Source organism: Phalangium opilio, unplaced genomic scaffold, assembly GCF_054372755.1.
Source record: "Phalangium opilio isolate 3A_F unplaced genomic scaffold, DU_Popi_V2 ptg000105l_1, whole genome shotgun sequence".
Taxonomy (NCBI): domain Eukaryota; kingdom Metazoa; phylum Arthropoda; class Arachnida; order Opiliones; family Phalangiidae; genus Phalangium; species Phalangium opilio.
Window position 1 is genome coordinate 1,878,894 of NW_028324207.1, and position 27,218 is coordinate 1,906,111.

Genomic DNA, 27,218 nt, shown 5'->3' on the forward strand with positions numbered 1-27,218 from the left:
TTAACTACAAAGATGAAAATAGTCCAAAACATCTTCGTTAAAACAGCGAACCTTGGTTCTTGGTGTAAGAAGATAGTACAGGAGAAAAATGATCTAAATTGCCTGGGATCCTTTTACCAAAAAGGAGTGACCGAGTGTATGGCGTTTAAGCCTCTTAAGGGAACAGTACGGACCTTTGAACGAACGTCTTGGTCGTCGCGTTTCTAAGTAAAATGGGCTAAAAGAGATGGGTTCTGGGTGGAATAGAGTTACGCTTCAGAGAAATTTCAGCCGGCGGAACGTGCATGCACTGTTGGTACGGAGCCTCTCGCGAAGCGTGGTGTTACTTGGCGTTTTGCTTTGAGAAGGAAGGGACGTACAAGCCATGGCACGAAGCATCGCGTGTCTATCTTAGAAAGCGTGATAACCCAATTAGGCAAGCTCCACACGTTCGCGGTCTTAATGAATGAGGGCATGTAAATGCCAACCGTACCTTCATACCGCCCTCTTTAGTGTTTTTACCAGGCGTTGCGTAAATACGTATTATGTATTTTAGTAGGACGGACATTGTGCTAACATCCCTGAAAACCTCTGTTTTTCTTTTCTGGGTTTTTAAGCCATGCCTGTTTTTGTTTTACAAGTGTCGTTGTTATGTTTATGACCATTTAGGAGGTGTATGTTGTTTTGCAGAGAGTGTATGTTTGTATCATACTTGGGTTGGTGCTGGGAACTTAGTGCTTTTTGAGGCATTGATCTCGGAAGGGAATGCCTTAGAAAATTATTATATTTTAATTTACTTCAATGAGATTATAATAATAGACTAGATTTCGCAGTAGCGCGACACATGTGCTGGTAAATGAAATTTTATTTTAAGATTGTACTTTGGTACTCGCGTTTGACTAGTATTCATCCTAGGGTTTTAAAGCGTTGGCTCAGAGGAAATAATTGGAATTTGCGAATCGCATGATTGTCGCCTACTTTCCGTTATTTATTTCGATTTACCTTTGGTATAATCAGATTGGATGTTTCAGGACAAGACTCGCATATCATAAATCACAATAAAAAAATAAAAATCTATGTTGTTCATCAGGATTCTTTAAGAAATGGTTGAGCGTTAAAACTTCTATTGGAAAAATATGAGGCACACGTGTCTTCCTTTGAGAAACAACCACGATACAATGCAAATTAAAAACAAAACCCTGAGCCCACAGTAGAAGCGTGCTTAAAAAAGAGCAATTTGAGATGCTTTTCTAACTTTTAGTTACAGGCAGTACAGCTTCTCCAAGCCATTCCTTTTTTTAATAATAATTTTTTTCCTTTAATTTTTTCGCTTCTTCTAGCTCCCATGATCGCATCGTTAGTATCCTTCTCCAGTAACCCGTTCGTCTTCTATTTTGAAGCCAGTTTTCTCGCACCGCCAAAAGCTGATGAAGTAATTTAGGCCTCTGACGGTTGTGCGTGTAGCAAAGTATTTAATTAATACTCCCATGAATTTAGAACTTCCCTAACATTAACTCCGGGGAGGTTAATGAAAGCTTTTAATTTCAGGGTAAACCCATCATTGCATTTCCGACGTACACAAACCCTCCTTGATCTCTTTCTCATTCACTACTAGCTTCTTTGGGTTTAGAGACCAATCGGTGATATCTCTAATCTAATAAATATCTGTTTTTAATTTGACTCTAAAGGACGTCAATATTTAGTCAATTCGGTTTGTTAATAGTATACCACTAGGATGCAGTAAATCGTTTCCTTTGTCTCAGCTCAGATCACCTAACCCATGAACAGGCAACTGAATAGGGAGCTAGGTTTGCTTAGAGCAACGCCTGACATTAGCGCTGTGGCGGCGGATGTTGGAAGTTTTTCACCAAACCCTAGAAAAATTCGCACCACTTTGTTTTTTAAGGAGTAGAGGTCTCCAGTCACCAATATGGGGAGGAAATCTGACTAAATTATAAAAGTGAGTTGAATTAAATTTTTTGTTTATTTTAGGTTCTCTCTCATTAAAGATTCATAAACAGATCCATCAAGTCAGTTTTTGTAAATATCACTCTGGTATTGTTTATAAAGTCTATTCAACATTAAGCCTTGGCTAAAAAATATCCCAAACCATTACAGAATTTTTCTTTACCGGAGATTTGGCGACAAATTACGGCCGGTAGACGAGTGAGGGCGCAAGCTACGCATTGCCATTTGTTAATGGCTTTGCCTGTCCATGGGTTAGGTGGTCTGAGGTCTCAGAGGCAACACGCTTACCCTTCCTGCATGTCACTAGAGCTCGGCATTATCTATCGATTATCCACGTCATTTTATCTTTATCCATACTCGAAAATTATCCACAGAACTTGCATGTTAAATCGTATTATAGCCACAACTTTGTTTATAAATAATCGGTTATCCACCAATTTGTGGACAATGGATAGAAAATACCGAGCTCTACATGTCACTTATTCCCATTTCTATTTGCCTTTGACGAGAGCTACTCAACTTCTTAGCTTATTCTTGGGATAGCTATGGTGCATTCTTGGGTGGGGTATGTGTATGTAGTGTATGTGTGTACGTCTCGCGCATCTGCATTACATATTTAAGAGCGGGCAACGCTGATAATAAGTTAAAGTTGGAGGAAGCCAACCCCAAACGTTGATGAGTTATGGTAGTGTGGAGAAACCGGAGGAGGAAGGAGGCCGATAGGAAGAGAGGTTCATGCATGGTGTGTGTGGGGAAAAGGGTAACGAATTTTTATTTAAGTAGTGTTTACCGATAACGCTTCCATCCTCCGTGCCTAGAATACATTACCTAAATTAAAAAGGTAACGCCAAAGCTATAGTCACAAACCGTTGGCCAAAAAAATATAAACGAATCAGAGTAGCGGTATTTAGAAATATGATGAAGCATGCAAAGGTGAAAAAAATCAACGCCTAAAATTATATAAGTCAGGCTTAAATTGAGGGGGAAAATATGCTATGACATTTTACCCTAAAGGCTACTATTTTCGAGATATGATTTGAGTGTTATAGGAATGATTACCTTTGTCTTTCAGTTTCTTAGTTGAATTTTGAGGTCGTACGTCAAGGTACTCCAATCATAATTCGACTTTTGAAAATAGGCTATTGCTTTCCTTAATTTTAGACCAGAAATTTATTGCTTGGCTCATTGTCTTTAGTAGTACCAGGGATAGATTTAATTTTAGAAGTAGGAATAGAGAACAGAGTAGTCTGGGCGCGCGTCAAAGTTCCCCGGGACGGAGGGGAATGAAAGAAGAGGCGGGTCATAGCAACAGAGGTAAAAAGGAATTACGTATTTTTCGCCGTCCCCGTCAGCAACGTCATCTAAACGTGGTCTAAGTGAGCCAATAAGATAATTTAAACTTTTCGTTACGTGTTGGAGGGAGGGGCTCTATACTGGGTGGTCTATGAGTCGGACTGAAGTAAATACTAAGCGTTCTCCATTCCTACTTCTAAAATTAAATCTATCCCTGGTAGTACAAAGTTCGCACTTTTATTTATTTATCAGTATTTTTTTTTTCAATCCGAAACTTCCCCCCTTCTCCCTTTGCTCGGACTTCCACCCCTGGTGGCGTTTTGCCGCGCTTTCAGCTAAGCCTAATTTTCAAGTTCAGTTGAACTAAAGAAGTAGTTTGTCGCGTGGTACCGCAAAAGATGCTTAAAATTTCGCAATTTAAGTGTCACGCGAAGAATTAAATGGTTTTCAAATAGTGAAAGCAATCTCGCAACGTGGGAAGTTAGGCTTAACAACCGGGAAATGTTTTTCGACATTCATGTAAGTTTAATTACCGTATTTTATAATATTGCTTGTTCTCGGAAATTTGCTAATAATAGGTTAAAATAGACTTCATTTAAGTGTAGGGTATTCGGTAATATCTTTCTTTAAATATGTAGAAAAGAAAAGCCATTACAAACTTCCTCACCCTTAAAATAATAAACCATATTTTATTTCAATGTTTTTAAAAATAATGGTTTGACTCTGTTACAATATAAAACTAAATCAAAAATTTAATCTACTAATGTTAGTTGAACCGTTGGCATTGTTACCTGCATGCTATAGGAGTCTAAAAATGACTTTTTTATATGGTTTTATTGCATTGCAATTTTTTAACTTGTTTTTACTAGACTAGTTTCGCTTCATGATCTTAGTTTTTTATTTAAGCTTATTTCTGGGACATTTATCATTGAAGTTAAAGAAAGAAAAAATGCACTCAGTTTAAGAAAGGAAGGAGAGAACGGTTTATCAACTCTGTGACATTTGCTTCCGGATTTCTGGGCGGTTTTTAAATTTAAAAATTTAAAACCATTTATTTGATGGAATTGTGTCTTCGCCGCGATTAAAGCTGTGGATCTTATGTCTGGGCGGTACCAAGAAGTGATATCTAGTTTATTAGGGAGAAGGTATAAATTCGCCACATTTCAGCTTTATCTCCAGTCCAAACGTAGGTCTGGAGTTAATCCCCGCCTCTAAATTACAACCAGCATCTCATTGGTTCTTGAAAACTCGCGTCAGTGCGACGCGAATGACGAAAATTACGTATTTTCCGACTGAGGAGAGGCGAGATAGCCGGGCCTCCTTTAACGTCCCCCCTTGTATTTTGAAATGGGGACTGGGACTATGGCGCGCGAATACTTCGGCATCTTAAACCTTCTACCTAATAAGCTAGATATCACTTCTTGGCAGTACAAAAATATTCCCATGAAGAGCTAGCGGATCCTTAGAATATCAAGGTCATTAAAATTTTTCGAAGCATTGTTTAAAGGTAGTCGCGTGCTGGAATGGGGGAGGAGGAAATGAAGTTAATGTATGCCCCTAAGCTCACTGTAATTTAGTCTCAATTGATAATCCTCTAGAACTACAGAGTCCAAGCGAATAGATCCTTTTAAAGAATAGAGTCTGGCGTTTGAGCACCTTGCTTTTTTGAGACTGAAAATTGATGGGTCGTAAATTAAGATATAACAATAAGGACTTCTTATAACTTTGCAGCCTTCTCTAAGGTCTTTGTTGTCCACATACAGTCCGATAATTCCGTTTGAACTCTATATCGAGCAGACGATGCCTTGGTCCCCGCCCTCTTTTGAAAAAGGTCTATACTGCACTTTTGGGAACTGCGCTTATAGATATCTATAGGTACAAATCGTATTGTGTCTGTAACCCTTTAAAGGCGGCGGGGGTGGGGAAAAAGGATGGTGGAAAATCCGCAAAAAAACTGAATCTAAGGAAGAAAAGAGTTTTCGGAAACTAGTATGGAGGAGGGGTTAAAAAGGGCGCTAACCCGTTCAGAGTGAAGATCCCCGTAGAGATATATAAAAAAGTATTTCTTTCGCGAAAAGAGACAATTCTTTAGGTTTTGCGGGGGAGAGCGTGTCAGACTCGGACGTTATCCTATTCGGTATCAAGCGTTTCTTCTTCCCAACCCAACTCAATCTCTTCCGAATCCCCATCGACTCTAGCTTATAGATGCCGCCACCGGAGACCTACCCCCTTTTGGAACCATAACATCCTAACTCCAAATAGACTCTTTTCAAAAGTGGTGGGGGTCGCGGGCAGTATCGTCTGCTTCTTATAGAGTTACGATGGAACATCCTTGAACGCAAAGACGTTAGATAAGGCTTCAACGTTACCAGTCCTGTACAAAAGTCTATTGTTTGAAGCCATATTTCTTAATTTTTACGTGTTTGTTTTCCAAATACCCAAGAAAAGGAAGTACTCAAACATCAGACTATTTTAATCCCGACAATGATGATGGTTGAAGGAAAGCGCGGCTCCGTTGATGCCCCTTATAGATGGCTTTTCTGCTACACAGTGGCTAAGCTTACTGAAGGCTTGTCAAGCCAAAGGCAGGAACCAATGGGAACTAGTGCAATAGGTCTGATTGGTTCCTGCCTTTGGCTAGGTAAAATTCGTGTGCAGAAGGTTAGCCAGAATGCTAGGGGTGATCATGGAGCCGCGCTTTCCTTTAATTGTGCATTGGTGTTAAACCGTAATGGGATGGTAAACCTGGACCTGCGCGCGTTGGGGACGTTAAATAGGACCTGTTAAACTTTTCTGGTATATCAAGATCACTAAGAATTAAGCTCCGTTTAAAGCTAAAAAGTATTCCCCTAATCTCAAATTTGTTTGCAAAAATACTTTGCAACTCTCATCTTTAGAAATAATATCCAAAAGTTCATGGCTGCGATAGAACCAAAGATATTGTAACTTACGTCATTTAAACTCTTAGCTATTGAAACTGCCCTTCACATTCTCTTCTTGGGGGTATCGCGAACAAAACTGCGTATATAACCAGAGTAGGGAACCCCCTATTCTTTCTTACTTGTTTTTTTTTCGGAAGCTGGCATTTTTCTTTTCTGCCATTTTTTTTTTTTTTTGCTCCGACCGTTCCCTTCGTTTCGTTTTTTACTACAGCCATAAAGAGAGCAAAATGTATACTTTAGGATTTTTCTCTGCTCCCGCTCCTTCTTCTGCTCCTGAGCCTCCCATTCCATCTCAACTTTGGGATTGGAAGAGGAGAGAATGGAGGACGCGATAGGAGTGAGAAAGAGATGTACGTATATATAGATGTATATATCTATCCATATTCGAGGGGATATACACTCTGAAAACTTTAAACGTTTAAATTTAAATATGATATAATAGCAAATCACGTTTTCGGAAGGTAGTTTACTTAGAACTAAATAATAAACGGGCCACGTGGTTTTGGGGTTCGTTTGCCCAGAATTTTGAAAATTTATTTTTATTTTACAAAAACAGAAAACTACATGCCCTCAATCTGATCCCTGACTATGGTAACTTGAAACTTAAGAGGCCCAGATTAAACATTGTAAACTTATTTATTTGGGAAGTTGTTGGGTGCGTTCAACCGGAACAACCGATAATTTATGACCTGTAGTTTGGTAGGGGCAGCTGAACGTGTCTTTGTGACGTCGATTAAAATACTATAGCAAATCCGTTCAATTTGGAGAATCAATTATGTACTAAGACATGGCGTTTCGAAATTGCATACGAATTTTTAGCATCGTGTTGTTGTATAGTCCAGCGTTCAGTGGAGAGACCAAACATTTGTATTTTAAATTTGAGCGAGGATCCTCTCGAGGAGTTTTTGGGAAAGAGAAAATTCTCTCTCCTTTTTCCTTCTTCTTCTTTCGCAGTTTTCAAACCCAAAAAACGCGTCAATATTTTTGGCTGGCTGTGACACCAGCCAAGATGGGAAACTAAGCGGCGGAACGAACAATGCACCTAATAGGAATTTCGCAGATAAGGCCTTAGTTTTTCCATCCACGCCCTCTTTTCCATCCTTATCCCTCGTGTCTCTTTTTTCTACCACTTTTTTTATAATAGGTATGAGACGATAGTTTTTGGGGCCACGCAAGAACTGAACAGAGAGATGGAAAGATTTTTAGGTTTTTTTTTTTCCTTTTATTTTTCATCCCGGCCCACCTCTTTTCTTCAGTGGAAAAATGAATGAAACAAGTTGGTTCGTGAGGCAATAGTTTAAGGGTCAGCTTATTTAAAAAGAGTCAGTTTAATTTCGGGTTATCGTAAGTTTTCACATCAAATATAACAAAAATATATAATAATAAACAAAGGTCTTGAAGGAGTAACGGGCAATATGGGGGTTGAAATCTGTTCGTAAAATTACTTTCATCCCCCATGCCTATTTACTGGTACGAAACCTATTCGTGTTCTTGCGCCCTCAAATAGTGCCAATCTTATGTGTTTTGCGAGATTTTTCTTGCAGCGAGCGACGCCATGATAGCTTTTAACGCGGCAATAACCGAACACTTTTATGGAAGGATTATTTCAAAAGAAATAATCTAATTTGCGTAAGAATTCTTTCACCTCGTTTTAACAACGGAGTAAGTATTACCTCATTGAAAAGGTATATTATTGGCTAGCCTAGCTTTATCTCGTGCTCTTCTGACTTTCAAATAGCGTAACATCCACGGACAAAGGCAGGAAGGAATGGAGGCTATAAACGTTTTGTTTTATTTATTAAGTTTTTTATATACCAGGGATAGATTTAATTTTAGAAGTAGGAATGAAGAACGGTTAGTATTTACTTCAGTCCGACTCATATCCCAGTATTGAGCCCCCTCCCTCCAAAACGTAACGAAAAGTTTAAATGATCTTATTGACTCACTTAAACTACGTTTTGATGACGTTGCTGACGGGGACGGCGAAAAATACGTAATTCCTTTTTACCTCTGTCCCGCCTCTTCTTTCATTTCCCTCCGTCCCGTGGAAGGGGGTCCGGGACTTTGACGCGCGCCCAGATTACTCTGTTCTCGATTCCTTCGTCTAAAATTAAATCTATCCCTGCATGTTTCGAATTATAAACCTCGATCTTTAAAAACGAATAATCTCGCGACATCCGTAACATCGTCTTATAATAGTGGGAGTCACATAATGCGGATCCCCTAAAAATCCAGGCCGGTATAAAAATAATTATGTTTGAATATATATGGCCATATTTCTCGTTTTCTTCTCCCTGTTACGTTCCGCTTGATTTCCTGTCAAAAAATTGAAAACCGTCTTTTCTCTTGTTTGGAATTGGCGTTAAAAAAGAAAGGAGAAAGGAATCTTTACCGGAAAAGAAATTACTCGTCTGTTTTATGCCAATTTATTCCCTGCAATTTTTTTAACCTACTTTTCCTTTAGAAATGCATTTAAGAATAGGGTGTTTTATAACCCGTCGATGTCGCTTGAAGATATGATGCTTGCTTCTTTAATACTATTTTTAGCGTTTAGAGTAATGTTTTTCATGCAGTTTTAAATAGTAATAAGATACAGCCCAGGCTATTTGAACAGTAATTCAACATGGCGGAGTCAATATCTATGGAGGAAACTTTAAAATGGACGTGAAATTTCATTGGAAATCAGGGATTTTAAAATTGGTGTGAAATTTCAAGAAAAGTCGGGGATTTTAAAATGGACGTGGAATTTCATTGAAAGTTGGGGATTTTAAAATGGACGTGAAATTTCATTGGAAATCAGGGATTTTAAAATTGGTGTGAAATTTCAAGAAAAGTCGGGGGTTTTAAAATGGACGTGGAATTTCATGAATAGTCTGGGGATTTTAAAATGGACGTGAAATTTCATGAATAGTCTGGGGATTTTAAAATGGACGTGAAATTTCACGAATAGTCTGGGGATTTTAAAATGGACGTGGAATTTCATGAATAGTCTGGGGATTTTAAAATGGACGTGGAATTTCATGAATAGCCGGGGGATTTTAAAATGGACGTGGAATTTCATGAATAGCCGGGGGATTTTAAAATGAACGTGGAATTTCATGAATAGTCTGGGGATTTTAAAATGGACGTGGAATTTCATGAATAGTCTGGGGATTTTAAAATGAACGTGGAATTTCATGAATAGTCTGGGGATTTTAAAATGAACGTGGAATTTCATGAATAGTCTGGGGATTTTAAAATGAACGTGGAATTTCATGAATAGTCTGGGGATTTTAAAATGGACGTGAAATTTCATTGGAAATCAGGGATTTTAAAATTGGTGTGAAATTTCAAGAAAAGTCGGGGATTTTAAAATGGACGTGGAATTTCATGAATAGTCTGGGGATTTTAAAATGGACGTGAAATTTCAAGAAAAGTCGGGGATTTTAAAATGGACGTGGAATTTCATGAATAGTCTGGGGATTTTAAAATGGACGTGAAATTTCATGAATAGTCTGGGGATTTTAAAATGGACGTGAAATTTCACGAATAGTCTGGGGATTTTAAAATGGACGTGGAATTTCATGAATAGTCTGGGGATTTTAAAATGGACGTGGAATTTCATGAATAGTCTGGGGATTTTAAAATGGACGTGGAATTTCATGAATAGTCTGGGGATTTTAAAATGAACGTGGAATTTCATGAATAGTCTGGGGATTTTAAAATGAACGTGGAATTTCATGAATAGTCTGGGGATTTTAAAATGGACGTGGAATTTCATGAATAGTCTGGGGATTTTAAAATGGACGTGGAATTTCATGAATAGTCTGGGGATTTTAAAATGGACGTGGAATTTCATGAATAGCCGGGGGATTTTAAAATGGACGTGGAATTTCATGAATAGCCGGGGGATTTTAAAATGGACGTGGAATTTCATGAATAGCCGGGGGATTTTAAAATGGACGTGGAATTTCATGAATAGCCGGGGGATTTTAAAATGGACGTGGAATTTCATGAATAGCCGGGGGATTTTAAAATGGACGTGGAATTTCATGAATAGCCGGGGGATTTTAAAATGGACGTGGAATTTCATGAAAATCGGGTAATTTGAAAGTGGACGTGAAATTTCATAGAAAACCGGGAAGTAAACGCAACATTATTTCTGACTTCTTACAAACAAATGAAAGTGGAAATGAAAATTAGTCAGGGAAAATTAATGACTTTAGACGGTCAGTGTTTGTCCTCCTTCACGTCCAACCCCAAAGGAAAATAGTTGAAGAGAAAAGGCGTCGAGGCGTGCAGGACCATCTTTCTAAATTAGCCTTTCTCTGTTTTGATATACTGCCCATCCCCTATCCCTCCCCCCACGAACTCGTTTCCTTCTCGCGACCGCTAGATTATTTCCTTCGTTTCGTTATTTGCCTGTCAAGGATGGCGTCTTCGTTTTCAGATTTTGCTGGGCCTTTCACGTCACAGTCGCGCTCCCGAGTATTATTATTTGAAGTCGGGTTTGTTGTAGGCGTCGCGTTTCGGTTAATGTATTTATGTTGTTTTCCGGATCTATGTTGTTATTTCCACGAATGTTTTGTTCTAAATTGATTACGTTTTCATCTGTTGGGATATCCGTTACACTCAAAACATCTTCGACAAGGACACTTCGTACTGTCCCTCTCCCCCATTTTGCCCTTTTTTTAACCCATAGATATTGTGAATTTACTTGAGATTGTAGCCCGTTTAAAACAATAGACCCTTTCGATGTAACTTAAAGGGAAAGACACGAGGTAAAGCTTTGCCATCCATCTCGCTTTTCGCGCCTGCGCTGTAGTCTTTTGTATCGTGAGAGTGCAAAGACACGGATGGCAACGTATCAACCCCCTTGATACTGAGGGTTGGCTACGTCGAACAGGTCTATGGTTAAATTTAGCGTCGAAATTGTTCGGGCTACATCAAGTTGACAGTCAAGTCGCTATTTTTGGTTAAAAGTACACGGAAAAGCAAATGGTATTTTCTATATCTATGCTTCTATAGTTTAGCTTCTAGGGAGCTCTGCAAGATTCAATTGCGGAATCGGGGGGATTTGAAGGAATGAATCTAGTACTATCCGCTTGGAAAACGTATAAACCTGAAGTCGGCACAATCACGGTAATGGACTCTTGGGACTTGCTCGGGTTTCCGTTCGCGTTTTCTCTCTCCCGTTCTTAATGCTTTTCGGGACAACCCGTTCGAGTCCCCAAATCTCGACAGGGACCACCCCCTCATTGTCAAGCTCAAGGGTATATTATGGACAACCCATAAAAGTCTCTTTTCATCCTCGACGGTGTCCTCGCGTAGAACTGACGGAAGTTGAGAAACGAATAAGATAGGGGTCGAACCGCTACTTGCCCACAATGAAGACAACCATTCCTAAAAGCCCATATGCAACCTCGGCCTTATATTTTTCAGTATAGCGACCTTGTGAAGGCGTAATTCCGGGTTAGGAAGTTAGCGTGTGGACTTGAGGTATATCGGAAGAGTATCTATCGGTCAGATCCGATTGGAAGGATCTCTCACTATTAATCTTTATATAAAAATCGTGTTTCCTTACCCTGAATCCGTTGAGGTTGTCCACTACGCAGGGTAAGCTGACCTCTCGACCCGCCGAGACTGTCACGTTAGGAATCGGCTCCGCGAATTCTGGTTCGGCCGTTGATTCCCCTTGGCCCGCAACTTCTGTAAAGATAAATAAACAGTTCCGAACATCAGATCATGTTAATGTCAAGTCGAAATTCCTTAAGACAACCACGCAACCGCCCCTATATTGATTTAAGAAGATTAAGTTCGCATCATTAAATTTTACCGACGCGATAATATTATACAACTTAACGCTATGCAAGCTAAATTAAACCTTCATTTATACATGAATTTATTCGAAAGTACCAATGAATAAACAGGCTGTCGGGTACGGGGACCGAATTACAGTTGAACTGTTCTATGGACAATCAACTTTGAGTCAAAAATGTAACTTCTATGGCTTATTTTGACACAATGGACACCCCCTAAAATATGTTATGACTAGAGTGTTTTGGGGTTGACCCCCTTAAATAAATTAGGAATATCTTTGTTTCTTACTAAAACACTATGGAGAGTACTCCGGGTCAGAATGTCACAGAAAATTTTCGACTCAAATAGCCCATAGGACCCACTTTACTATGAACCTACCACCGTTTAGTCAAAAATATGTATCCAGTCATAGTGTCGTCCTAATTGTTCCACGACTTAAGAGCAGCGTATAAAATTCATGGGTGTACATCTCGGTGTACATGAAGAGATTTATGCCTTAGAATTTTATAGTCCTTATTATGAGGCTAATACCATTTGGTAAGAGAATGTGTGGAAATATTTGAGTTTAGTCAAACGTGCCTGATATGTTGTTTTATGGTTTAGGTATCCTAAAATGGTTGCTAGTTATTATCAAATGCAGCCAATTCAGGTTGATGTTACAGCTATTCGGTTTATGGTCTGTGTCATATTTCTTTGCACAGGGTTCCTTGAAGTAATGGTTAAAAGTAGTGATTATAAAGATTAAAGCAGATGGTTCGATTAATTCAAGTGCGAACTCTCAGTCTGACATTCTAGACAATAGTCAATCATTACCAATGCAATTCATCGAGGTGGAGATTGTATTTCCATATATAAGACAGCCCTCGAGGAAACAATTGGTATATGGGTGGACGGTCCGTTTAAAAAGATCTTTTTTTTCTGGGCTAACACTATTAATTACGTCTTAATAATGGGGCCAGAGACTTTAGGAAAAGCGAAACCTCGATAAATCATTTGAAAAGAATGGAGCTGCCAATGAGGGCGACAAAAATCGTCCCTCTTAAAAAACATTATCAGACGCCAAGCCCAGTGTTTCATACTGAACCTTTCCATACGCTTTTCTCTTTCGATAACTCGAGCAGATCACCGTCACTTAAACAGGGACTGTAACAGTGGTTGTAGAAAGGAACTTTGTCCATATATTCTAAAGACTATCATGCAGGAAAGTGGTATTTTTGAGACCAAAGCATATGAAGCGAACTTATAGTGAAATACGTCGGTGACCAAGTAAAGTTTTTAACCCAGGTGCACTGAGTGTCTTCCAAATATCAAAATTAATATGGTGGTAATGACGCTTGGTTAGTAATGAATGCCTCCTATATAGGGTAATAAACCAATTAAGATGGCCGCCATGACCTTGAAGCTTGGTTAGTAGTGAATGCCTCCTACATAGGGTAATAGACCAAGATGGCCGCCATGACCTTGACGCTTGGTTAGTAGTGAATGCCTCCTACATAGGGTAATAGACCAAGATGGCCGCCATGACCTTGACGCTTGGTTAGTAGTGAATGCCTCCTACATAGGGTAATAGACCAAGATGTCCGCCATGACCTTGACGCTTGGTTAGTAGTGAATGCCTCCTACATAGGGTAATAGACCAAGATGGCCGCCATGACCTTGACGCTTGGTTAGTAGTGAATGCCTCCTACTTAGGGTAATAGACCAAGATGGCCGCCATGACCTTGACGCTTGGTTAGTAGTGAATGCCTCCTACATAGGGTAATAGACCAAGATGACCGCCATGACCTTGACGCTTGGTTAGTAGTGAATGCCTCCTACATAGGGTAATAAACCAAGATATCCGCCATGACCTTGACGCTAGGTTAGTAGTGAATGCCTCCCACTTAGGGTCATAATCCAAGATGGTCGCCATGACACATCATTAGTATTATCTGCATATGGCACTCGTGACTTTAAATTTACTTGGATGGAAAGATCAGTGTTGTAAAAAGCGTCATCCTGACCTTTAAGCGAGGTTCAAGGCCATTCGTCCCCATTTATAGCAGTGATTTTCGATTACGACCACTCCCAAAGATATCACGGACCACGATTTTCACTATAGCGCTTGTATATCATTTTCCTCTCAAACCACTTTTACAAGTCCCGTTCAAAAATGAAATGCCAACGTTAGTCCCTTCTCACGCATCCTTGGTTAAATCCCCCCTTTTTTCACTGACAAATGGTCCTAACAAAATGATTATAAAGATCGAGAGGTAGCGAGGGTGACAGCGGGGCTAGCCTTTGAATCGAGACGACTATTTGACGATCGTTTTCTCGCTCGTTAGACGGGGCGTTCGCCCTACCCCAGTCCCCTGGCAGCCACCTACTACTTATTTCCCTTTAGTTTTCTAGCTAGCTATTCACCCCCTGGTATGTACCCCGGGTCCTCCTAATTTCCCCCCGCGGGTTTTCGCAGCATCCGAATTCTTGGCCCAGGAGTCAAGAGGTTGGGCGGAGATCCGTTTCCGCCATTGAAATTCAAATGAACCCAAAGCTCTTTCCTTTCTTTTTATTTCAACTTCCTCTCGCTCTCTCTCATTTATCGGTGAAGAGCTCGCGGGGAGAAGGGCAAAAACGACTTGAATGGTCTAACATTACTGATCTAACCAACTTCTAACTGTATAGTCGGTTAGTATCTTGTAGTGATGGTTATGTATCTTTGGCTAGCTGTACATCTTGGGTTCGTGGTACCCTCTTTGTTTTTTGAGTTTAGTTATGGGTGTTTCAAAGTAATTCCTTCTGCGGAAGCAAATACAGCCATAGTTCGTTAAAAGAGTGGTTAGTCTTTGTAATTTCCTGTGATTTTAGTTACGTCTTATGTCTTTGCAAGGAGTTAACTGATTATAATATTAACCGATTTAAGCGGTGAAAACGATTTAACAAAAAGAGCTGAGCACTTTATATCTCTGCCAGATTATTCTTTTTCCATTTGAAACATTTTAAAGATTGGCCCATTCGATCCGTTCCGGGGGAACGTTGCTATAGATGGACCAAAATTATAATGAGATAATTTTCTTTAACATAGATTTGCGGATTGATTTGAAACTGGTCATGTCTAAGAATGGGTATGATTATCATGGCATTTTTGGTTAGGAGTATCGTTTGTTTGAAGAATTCTATATTTAGAATTTTTGGGGTGATTTAGTTTGTACAGTTATGGTTCGATGAACTGGTACAGAAATTATGTTACACTATTATATTATTTCACGTAATTTTATATTATATTATAACTATTTCCTTGTTTTAGGGACCTATCCATGTTTGGATGCCCATATTTCCATAACTGCATGCTGTAGACCACATGTTCTTTGCTTTGATGTATTTTCCACTCAGTTTCACCATTTAATTTATGGCAGACTTATCAGAGAACACCCTGTTTACTTTTATATCGACCAAGAAATAGCTCTTCCCAGTTTTCCTAACCCCTATAGGGGTTTAAAAAAGACACTCTACCTAGAAACTAATTTCACACTATAAAATTGCACGACGCTTTTGGAACTTACATTAAAAACATCTATTGCAAAGTTACCCTCGAGTCTCAAAAAAGAACTAAAAAATTCCAACTGAAAAAGTGGTTTCCTCAAAATACCCTTCTTTCTTTTCTTTTTTTTTTTTCTTGGTAGTAGTTGAAATTTTATGGGTTAGGGTGTTATTTCGCGAGTAACGAGTTAAACTTAGAATTGGATCGCTTATATAACATTAAAAGGCAGTGTAATAAATTATTTTAAGAATAAGGAAGACCAAGGCCCATGTCGTGTAGTTCACCAATCTAAGTTTGCTTCTGCACAAAGGTGGTTCAATGAACTCCTCGACCCGCAATAGAACTGGCGTAATATTACTACTAGACTTAGATGAAATGAGGGTAAAACCGAATTATATTACCAGAAATAATCTGATTGGAGCAAATTAAACTATAATTTCCAAGGCATTCTCTTCTAGATCAATGCCTCAATTCGTTCAAATGAACAACAAACCGAATTCTTTAAATATTTTCGTCTTTTAGAGAGTAATAACAATATTGAAATAGTCATCGCTGATTGGTCTCAAGCCAAAGAATCTAGTAGTGAATTGGAAAGAGATCAAGGCTCGAAGCTGGGTTGGTGTTGGTCGCAAACACCATACTGGGAATTAAAGATTTTCTAACCTCCCCAATGCCTAGCTCACTTTCCCGTTATTCTACAGGGCCGGTAGGCCCTTGTAGATATGACTTGACACCCTTCCGTAATGTTAAAGGAAAGTTCACAGTTTTCTCTATTTGCCTTTGCAATCATTATCGGTTACAGTCCATAATACACGTGGGCTTTCCAAGTATACTTAGCGCAAACAGTGACTGATTTTGTAAAAATGGTTTAGAAAGTGCCTAGACTCAACAAGAGATCGTATAAGAATCGTAAAAAATAGGAAAGCTTTTCCAAAGAATGTTTTCACTGACTTTAGGCATCGTAAAAAATACACCAAACCAAGAGGTAACGACCCCATACCACCTATATTGACTATTATAATAGGAGCGTAAGTGACAAGATATAGGCCGCAAATACCACCGTTTAACTACCGAGCGATATGGTTGGCGCGAAAAGGATTGTGGGGTTGTAAATATATTTTTTACAACTTGTTCCTTTTTAAAGAGTATATGCAACCTAAAAGGATTTATACGGATCAGATAATGGTGTTATATATAACCGTAAGTTAACAAGATATGTTCCATAAGTTTATCACTGGTTGCTGAGCTTGTCATGAAGTGACGTAGGTGAAACGTCATATTCGCGTAAAGCAACACCTGTTGAGGCGCTGTCAAAGGCTTAGTAATGCAGAATAAATAGGAACTAGTTGGACTGCAAAATTAACCGAGTGTAGTCAGTTCTCGCTTCTCGTTCTCGAACATAGCTCGAACTGTAAGTCTCTAGCATTACGAAGTATGTGTTATACTTATGGAACATATCTTATAAGCTCATGATATAACCTAACATAAGGGTATCACGCTCTCCTTAAGCTGAGGGCGCATAGAGGCCTCAACTGGCTTCAAACAAATGGACTTCTGACAACGTTGAAGCCCTATCTAAAGTCTTCGCTTCTACAATCCGTTCTATCAATTTTCCTTCATAACCCTATATCAAGCAGATGGTAATGCACCCCTTCCCTCTTTTGCCTTATGGTATAACTAACAAATATGTTGCATATGGGCTTTAATACTCGTAGCCTAAAGGTTGTTTGGTAGTACATACGACTTTATTAGAAAAGAAAGGCTGGCTAGGTAAGGCGCACTGACCCTTGAGACATTTACCGCCAATGGGTCATTGGTTCGTGGTTAAAAGAGTTACAGGTTTTTGATCTATACCGCTGCAACGGCTATCGCGGAAGCTTTTAAAAAAGAGGGCATTTCCTTCCTGAAATGGTCCGTAAACGAGTTTTTGCCCGAAAGAAAAGAGAAAGGCGAGTAACATTGGCTCTTCTCGAGCTATACTCTTTTTTTTACGAGCTAGGCATATACCCACGGGAGGAACTACGCAAAAAGTTTTCGATACTCTTAAAGCAAAGACTAACTTAGAAATGGACGCAACACATTTCTATGTAGTATCGTCGAAAGTACTCTGCTGGATTCGAAAATGTAACTTCTATGAATCAAGTTACTTTAGTCGTGTAACTTGATTCTACCCAGGCTCACCCTTTTTATTTGGTCACCTGCTCATCAAACTTCAGATGGGCATCGTATCTTGGGGTGAATTCTATAGCTGTTTGGTTTTAAATCCCCAGCAATCAACCCACAAACCTTGATTGTCATGACGTGGGACAAAAATCAACAAGCGCATGCGCCTTGGAAAATTGTTAATAGAGTAAAATTAATAGAGTAATGATGAGGGAACCATTTATGGCGACATGTGATTCAGTTTAGTAACCTAGTTCCAAATGCTAATTCTGATGTTGCTGGGATGAATCGCGTTACAATTAGCCCGTTTTGTGGCACACTGCCACTGTACCATGCGCGTCCAGCTGTAACTAGTTTCTGTACGCTTTACTCGAGGCATATGTACATATATTTTTTGTATCACAACGGAAATTTCTGTTTAGTAAAGAAAGTGTGGGAGGAAACGGGTGATTATTCTTTAACGAAGAAAGCTCTGGTTAATTATCTCGCGCTGCTTCGCCTTTAAGGCTTTCCCTATATAAAGCGTACTAATTAAAAATTCTACGCCCTTTTTCTTATTACTTAAGCCGCTTTTAGTTAACTCGCTCCCTTGAATTTGTAATTGTCAACTTAAAAAGAGCCGCGTTCGTCGACTTCCTTAAAGAAAACTTCTAAAGCTCACTTGAAATTTACTTCTTTTAAATTATCGCCACCGACATCATTAACACCTTCGTACAATGGTTGACTTTTGAAAAGTCGGGTGTAAAATAGAGTCTGTTGTTTCATCACCTTGTTGTCTTAAGAAGGAACATTGATAGGGTATGTATGGACGACAAAGACGTAAATTAAGATGTGCCTTCAAACAATATGGAGGAAAGTTCGGTACAGGACTAGTAACGTTGCATCCCTAACTGAAGTCTTTGGAACAACATACCGTTTTATCATTGTTCATTCTCAACAAGCAGACGATATTGCATCCCTTTTCAAATTCCTTGACTATTCTAGGTAGATGTAGCTCTCTCTATCATGGCACTCGGTTTTCCTGTCCCTAATGGAGTGTATGAGATCCATGGTTTTAGTCTAAAGTCAAAATTTCAAATATTAAAATTTTAAATTCCTCATTGAACTATATATGTCAGTAAGGGTTTCAACCTCCATAAAACAACAATTAAACCTGGTCCCATTCGTTCTTCAAGCACGAGCTGAATTCTAAAATTCGGTTCTAAATTTCAAATGATTACTACGTACTGCTCGTTTATAATTTTCTAGAATATAAATAGGTCTATTATAGACGGGTTAAGAAAACTAATCTGAAACCCAATTTTAATTTTATACCCCAGGGTAGGATTTTTCTTTTTTAGTCGCAAGAGCGTGTAAAAAAAATAATATCTCAATTGGAACCATGTTTCTATCTACAATATTAAAGAAAATATGAGCAATCATGTTTCCGCAATGGACCCTAAGCGTTAGGCTTTCCCGAGAAACACGGGACGAATTCGTCAGGTGCTACTAGCCGTCCAATAGGGGCACTTCCCAGTGCTTCGCGGGAAAGCCTAACGTGTACGGAAACTTAATCCTTCGTATCTTCTTTAATATTGTAGATAGAAACATGGTTCCAATTGATGATATTCATTATTTTATACGCTCTTTCGATTAAAAGAGAAAAAAAATTGCTTCCAGAGCACCTCTTTAAGAAAATCTTTCCCACTGACGTACGTCACATATATACTTTTATTTAATTTTTATTAAAGCCAGCTTAAGCTCTCTATTTAACTTTGGGGAGGACGCGAGCGAGAGAGAGAGAGATTGGAATAATTTCTGCTTCGCTAATTAAATAAGCGGAATTCCAGGTCAGAACCATCAAGTAGGACTCGCGCGTGTGTTTACAATAACACGTACTGGGTTAGCCCGTCCCAGTCTATGAAAGACCTAGCTTCTTTTAACACGCAAAACTCGGCCTGTAAAAGTTTAACATTAAGTAGAAGACACGTTTCCTCCTTCACTATACGTCACTATTAGAGTTGGGCCTTAAATCGTTTCTTTCAAAACAAAACCCAAAAAACCAATTATTTTTATACTTGCTTATATCTGTTGCGTTACTTAAACAATCTGTTATTTACCCAATCTTTAATGAGTTGGAAGAATTTTGGCCGTAATTTATTTTTAACTGCGCTTGATTTGGTATTTCAAAGAAAGCTTAAAAGGATTAGCGGTGGTTTAAGAATTTCCATCGCGCAATACATTCAATTCCGCATACCTCCCTAATTAGCTCCAAATTCTTGGAGTTTCTTTATATAAATATAGCATTTTGTTTTGTAGTAATTGATGGTGCGGAATTTAAAATGGAAACATTTTTGTAATAGCAATCAATATTTTTCCTAAAACCTAAAATGGATTCCAAACTATTAACGTTTCGGAGATAAAAGACCCTTTTCGGGGGTAAAATAGAGCTTGGTGTTTGGTCAACCATCAAAAGGTTTCTTAAAACGGAACATTGATGGGTATGTGCAGAAGTAAGATGAGACTAGTAGTAGATCCTGGCACTAGTGAACAAATTTGAGAATTTTATGCCGCTTCCATCGCGCCTACACTGGAGAGAAAAAAATTGGTCGAGTTACAAAAAAATTGCCTACCCCCTTCCCCTCAACCTAAAGCCGCGGAACACGAACGCGGGTGCTTGAATCTATTTCGGCCGTCTCCCGCCATGAGCGTCTCATGTTTTGAAGGGAAAATTCAGAAACCGCTACCAGAGGGCCTACCGTTGGTATGTTATCAAGAATATTCACTTTCGCCAAGTGAAGAATTTGGTTAGCTCAGTACTTCAAGTCTCATCTTACTTCTGGTATGTGCATGGACAACGAAGACTTAAATTAAGGTTTTCCCTAAAATAATCCGGACTAGTAACTTCGAAGCCCTCTCTAACGTCTTTGCGTCCCTGCACATACCGTCCTATCATCTTAACCCTACTTGTAGCAGACGACACTGCGCCCCTCCCTTTAAAATGGGAATATTCCAATTGTTTAAACCCTTCACATTTCCTTTAAAACACTAAACTCTTGTGGGTTGCGTTTCTACTTTAGACTTAAGCCCTGGAAAAGGGTTCCGCATTCTGCCTTCGAAATGAATGGGGCAACCTATCCATTTTCATTGGCATTCCTCGATTCCCCTCTTTACGTTGTCCCTCCTTATAATCTTCTCTATTTACATCTCCAATCCAAGCTTGCTTTATTATTAATTCTACCTAAAGGTGTTTTTAAATACGACTAAACAAATCGGGCTGTATCTTAATCTATTAAGTAAATTGCGAGTGGAGGACGCTTCCCTATCGTCGGCGGACAGACAAATGGGAGACAAAGGCATTGTTTCATCGTCATCATTAAGGAGCCTGCTCGGAATGCGACTCGAATTAAAACCAAGGAGAATTTTCCTGGCCAATTAGAACCAATTAAAAGTGGCTTTTTCTCATTCCGGCTTCTCTTATTGCGTTGACTTTAAATTTTCTCCATCCTTTTTCAAAACTACCCTCTAGCTCGCAATCTTTGGTTTTCGGATTAGAACAAGTTGGTATGAGGTTAGTATACAAGGTGTTCCAAAAAGGGTAATTATAGGACCGAAGTACAGCGGGACTGTTCTATGAGCAATCGATATTGAGTCGAAAATGTAACTTCGATGACTGATTTTGCTGCGCGGAAATGAAATGGGTAACATAATCAAGATTACTAAATGGACCTAGGCTATTTTTTTAAATTTCCAGCGACTTATCCGATCTTCTATATGATCTTTCTAGTCACGACATCCGCAAAATCAACGCCAGTTTAATGGGAGGGTCAAACTGCTGAACCTTAAAAAGCCCTATAACCGGATTAATTTGGGAAAAAACTTTAGTTTCTACTCGTTCTTTTTTTTCTAAATTGACCGTTCCGTTTGCGATTCCTTTATTTGAAAAGTAAAGCCAAGAGAAAAAGTTTTTTTTAATGAGATGGGTTTACATAATTATATCGTTAAGTTTTTGGGAAACCGAGCAATAATTGGCTTTTACGCGTCAAGCTTGACTTAATATTTTTCCTTTGGTCATTTGCATAATGAGAAAGAATTCTTCTGGTGTTAAGAAACTTAATTCTTGTTCCGTCTGTTTCCCTACAATTTCTTAATTTCAAAGGTCATTGAAATTGTTCTTTTCAAAGTCAAAGGTTTGCACAGGTCGTTTTGTAATTTAGAGAATAATGAACAAATTAAATAATTTTTGCTACCAAATTAGTATAAATTGTGCAGCGAGCTTAGGGCAGATGTCTACCTTTAAACAATGTAGGTACTTCGTATCGACAAAGCAAGCACTCTTCCCCGTTTTAAGAACGAGTATTCTGAAGACTTTGTCAGTAACTGGTGTCAAACTTCAAGGAATAGCTCAACAGCTAGGGATTGGGTAAATTATTTTTTCGTTAAGGTCAAATTGAAAAGGTTATTAATCTCCCTAACTCAGTTTCGTTTAATCTACAGAGAGTGTTATATAGGATTGTAGGAAATTTATGACTCCGGCTCTAGATCTTTTCTTGGGGAACGACTTTAACCCTTTAGTGTATAGGAAAGGATCCAAAGTTATTTTCCTATCGTCTCTTAGTAGGTTTTCCTTCCTTCTTACGAATGGCTTTAATTTCTTTCTTTTATTTAGTTTTTCTGCCAGTTCTAAAGAAGTGGGAATCGGTGGCACATAAGTTTTCCTCGGCTGTCCTCGGAGGCGCTGACAATAAGGATTAAGGCATTGGTAACGTAACAGTCATAAGTATTACCCGGTTTTTGTTGTGGAGCTATGGAGCAAAATATGGTTGGAAAATGGAGCGCTTGCCCGATGGTATAAAGTAATATTATTAGTCTTAACAATGAAATAGCAACAATCGTTGCCCGAGTAATTAAACTGAAATGTTCATAAACATTCTATCCATAAGGTTAACATGGATTTTTCGGTTCGCATATTTGGAGGGTCATAACTTAAGTTATCTAAACACTATAGGAATTATGTTTGGATATGTTATAGTCCTATTTCTTCTATTTACAACGATACTTCAAACTTGGGGTTAAGACAATCGAGGACCGAGTAATTAGAGCGAAATGTACATAAACACTCTATCCATAGGGTTAACATGAGTGTTTTGGTTCGCATATTTGGAGGGTCATAACTCAAGTTATATAAGGACTATAAGAATTAAGTTTGAGTATGTTAACGATACTTTATACTTGGGTCTTTCCAACGATACTTAATACTTGGGGCTACAACAATCAACCTGCCCAAAACCATAACATGCTGACTTAATAGCGTCCGTTTTATTAGGGAAAACTTTATTCAGAAATTTGTCGGTGTTGAACAACTTCTTGGTATTAATTTACTTTAGTTTAAAGCAATGAGAGTTAGTTGAGGCATTGACACTCTTGTGGCCCTCTTAGGACTAGATGGGCGCGATGCTTAGCTGTTTCTTTACCACCACCATCACCTCCCCTCTCTATTCTGGTAACAAACGATCCGAAGACATCAAACAGTAAATCTCGCGAGGGCTTGAAGGTTTCCAAAGATGAAAAAAATATATAAAAGTGTTTCTTGGCTGTAAGTAGTGAAAACCTATCTTCCAATGGCTCTGTACCAAAATACATTATGATGGAATTGGAACTAGGTCTATTTTGAAAAACTTCCATCTTGACACGTTCCTCAAGACTGATTATCGTTAGTTTCCTAAACTTCACCAAAGAATTGTTCATTATTTTTAGATGAGATAGAACAGTACGAGAGTAGTCTTGGAGCGATTTTGTATTCCCCAGAAATTGGACGGGTTCTTGGGGAAATTTAAGTTAGAATGATATCGTAAATTCGTAATCTTTATTACGAAAGGAGCGTGAAATAAATCTTCCAATGAACAAAGATCGTCTTATGTTCGAAGTAAGAAAAAAACTTCATTTAAAAATTCCATCAGTATGAAATACTTTCATTCCACGCAGCTTCTTGACTTTACGAGATTTCATCGTTGGTTATAAGAAATCTTGATATGAGGGTTTTCGTTATTTTTTTTTAGAGAACGAAACAAGATCGACCAGACGATAGATTACACAAAGTTCCAATAAGACAGTATTGGTTTTATGGTTATGTTGCAGTAGCATGTGCAAAATTAAAGTGATTTGATCCTAACTATATACAAAGGTGTTGGGTGTTATGAGGGCTACCTCTCAGTTTTCTTTCTGTTAAAATGACCATAAGCTCCCTTGCTTCTTCAAGCTTGCGCTGTAGTATATTGTGTTTCCGCACAGATAGATGGCCTTTGAAATAATGAACAGCGCTTTCACTTCTTCACGCCTGCGCTGTAGTGTATGTTGTTTCACAAGCCAGGGTTTATTAAAGACGACCGTCTACCTTCTTTCATACCGTTGAAAAGTCAGTAGACCCTTATGGATAAATGTCTTGACCATTTCTACTTGAGCCTTATTTGTCGTCTAACCAGACTGTACGCGATCAAGAGAAAGAAACCCTAGATACTCGGTGTTTTTCCCGGGTTTAAAATAACGTCAGTAATCATAAAGCGTGTTTATTTGAAGAAACAGCCTGCTCGGCGATACTCGAGATGGTGGAGGAGGTCCAAGCTTATCTTTCTTCTCTCTTGCGAGTCTGTATACTCCCACCAACGTCTCTCTGCGGAGGACTCTTTGACAGCTCGACACACGCGAGTAACAACAAATAAACGATCCAACAGATGCCCCAGGAAATACTAAGGCGACCGGGGGATGCTGCTATACTAAGAAAAGTGTCGGCTGCAAAAAAATAGGCCATCCGCGCCACGCGAATAGCGCGAAAACCGTCTGAGACTCTGGAAGAGAAATGGATGGTTCCTTGGTTCGTTGGTATGGTTGCGAAACTACGATGAATTAGAGTCCTCCATGCAACAAAGCCACAGTTTGACAATCATATTTTTCAAGTTAGATTTAAAATACATAGTTTTAGAGTATGGTCTGTTGTAGCTTCTCCTTCGCGAACAGTAGCGTCTATTGAACGTGCATGACGGGTATGAGTAACCTAACTAAGATAAGTACGAAAGCAATGATTAAAATGTTGCCTTAACTCATTGCGATACGGTGATTTTCCCCCAGCTGGTGGATTCTTTCAACCAGGAGACTATAAAATACATTCCAGAACAGCACGTTTAGGCAGTTTTCGAAGGGTATTATGGGTAAATAACGGAAGTAGTTAAGGACGCTAGCTTTCGTAGTGTAGAATACAGTGGGACATTCAAACGTCATTGAATTATTAACTAACGCAGTGCCATCTTTGGAATTGTAGTGTAAATAGCACTAGAACCTAAAAAGTTTTGCCTTACAAATCTCGCGCTGCAAGGTGTTCTGGAAAACGTAAAATGGCGGGTGTCGATGTTATAAAGTCGTGTGTTACTTACCCCTGGTAACATCGGAGTCGTGCCAAATTACTTCAGCAACAACTCCAATTCAAGGTTTAAATTCAGGCGCTGCATGCAGACCACCGAACAGGATTTGTAAGCAATGTGTAGCCCGAATTCTACCAACGCTATCCTAACCCTCCATATCAATTCGTGCGCTGCGACACTTTTTATTACTACGTAACTTCTGTTATCGGGTAGTCTGGGTCGAAACGAAATATTGGTCACCCCTCCTGGGTTGGGGGAATGGGAAGCTAGGAATAGGGGTCGTTCTTGCCCTAGTCGAAACCCAAAACCCAGGGACATTTTTATTTATAGGTGTTATTCACTACGCTACTGCACCACTGAACGCTCCGGGAATGTATCCATTCGGAAGAAGGAAGGAGAAAGGGAAGTGAGGAACACTATATCGCTTGCTTTTCTTAATTTACAGCCGTTTCTTTCCCCCCCCTTGCTCTTTCTGTAGCTTAAGCACCCTTGGCGCGGTATTCCGACTAGGGTTGGGACAATGTCAAGGAAGGGGAGGTGACTCCTTCCCCGAAGCTATGAGTTTTGTTACACCATCCATACGCTTAATCGGTTCAATATAACGACCTTTCTCCTTCTTTCCCCAAGTACCGTTTTGTATTGTTCCTGAAAACCAATATTATCCGTCGTTGACTCGTTGCTTATTATCAAAGACATTTAAGAATGTACTGGCATTTGTGTCAAGGGCTTTTTTGCGGCGCTACTAAACGGAGGGAAAGACTTATATTTTTACTTTCCCAGGTCTGTTTTGAGGATAAGATTGCACCCTGACCACATATAGTCTTCGTAGTGTGTTGGGCTTAGGATAGATTAGGTTTGGTTAGGCGTAGGATATGTTAGGTTTAGCATTAGGCTCAATGTGGGGTCGGTTGTTTGCTGTCGTTTCTGCACCCTAATTCACAAATTTCTACTACTGACGTTTATCGTAGATGATTTTTAACGAGGGACCAACAACCAAGAGTAATCGGTCTACACTCTTTACCTTTGACTTTACTAAAATAATTAAGGGTAATCTTTGAAACCCGTGCCTTTGACAATGTTAAAATTATTACTGATAATCCGTAATACAGGCAACCTGAAAGCTCTTAGCCCCTCGATTTTTAATGAGTTCAGTTAAGTTAAAGGGAATTTAAGTAAATGTTCCGATGTCCATATAGTATAATTTGGTTTTCTGGTCATTCCATTCTCTCTTTAGAGATGACACACTAAACTGAACTGAATTTCTCACTACGTTTAAGCTATGAACTAGCCCCTTCTGGATATTATGGGAAAATTAACATGTAGCGAGCATTCCATCAAAGCATACTGATGGAAAGTAATTGTCTATGCTGCTGGTAGATGTTAAACCTTTTTTATTTTGGGTACGAATCGGAAAATTACCTCGCTAGTTTTCTCTCCCGTCTACGCGTCTACTAGAATCCTAGTTCTTCTTTAATTGAAGAAAAGTAAAACCAAGACTAAGAGAGAGAAAGAGGAAAAAAAGGCAAAGAAAAGACTGGATTCTGAACAAAGAAGAAGAGGGAAACTGGAAAAGGAAAAGGAGTATATAGAAGAGAAGCATATCTGTCACGTGTCTGAAGCTAATGAATCTGCAAGGAAAGCTCTCTTTTAATGCAATTCCAGGAGTGGCCTTGGAAAAACTCACGACAGTGCCCCGGTGCACAACCCCCAAAGTTTTCAAAGAGTAGATTACTCTGGCCCAGCTTCCTTTCTCTCATCCACTGGTATATCAGCTTGAACAAGTTGGGTTAAGTCTTACATATAGAGGTCAACAGATTATTTCATGGATTTGTTCCTGGGATATTTCCTCTGTTAGTGTTTCTACTAACAAACAGGCTTGACGCCTCGGACAATAGGTATCGTACAACTGATTGGTCGCCTAAACCTAAATGTTCAATTTCCCTGAAGTTTGGGAAAAACCCATTCTGTTGCCATCTTTTTCTCACTTGTTTCAAGTTCCTCTTATATTAATCGCGTATAATTCAAAACTCAACAATATAGTTTAATTAGCATTGTCTTCCAGTTTCTTATTTAAATTTAAGTGGTCATCCGTAAAGCACTCCAGTCATAACTTTTGAACTGTGTCCCTTGTGCAAAATCGGTCATAGAAGTTACCACTGT

General features: G+C 39.0%; 1 protein-coding gene and 1 long non-coding RNA gene across 4 annotated transcripts in view; one reads left to right on the plus strand and one right to left on the minus strand.

Annotated features, from left to right (window-relative positions):
• Nucleotides 1-27,218, minus strand: part of LOC149625180 (lachesin-like) — a 164,973-nt gene that overhangs the window by 73,020 nt on the left and 64,735 nt on the right. For all 3 annotated transcript variants that reach the window (XM_089851953.1, XM_089851951.1, XM_089851952.1), the window contains exon 2: nucleotides 11,746-11,870. In XM_089851953.1, the coding sequence (XP_089708079.1) occupies nucleotides 11,746-11,870 (125 nt within the window). The remainder of the gene's footprint in view (nucleotides 1-11,745; nucleotides 11,871-27,218) is intronic.
• Nucleotides 1-27,218, plus strand: part of LOC149625181 (uncharacterized) — a 44,439-nt gene that overhangs the window by 4,747 nt on the left and 12,474 nt on the right. The gene's annotated exons all lie outside the window — the stretch shown is intronic.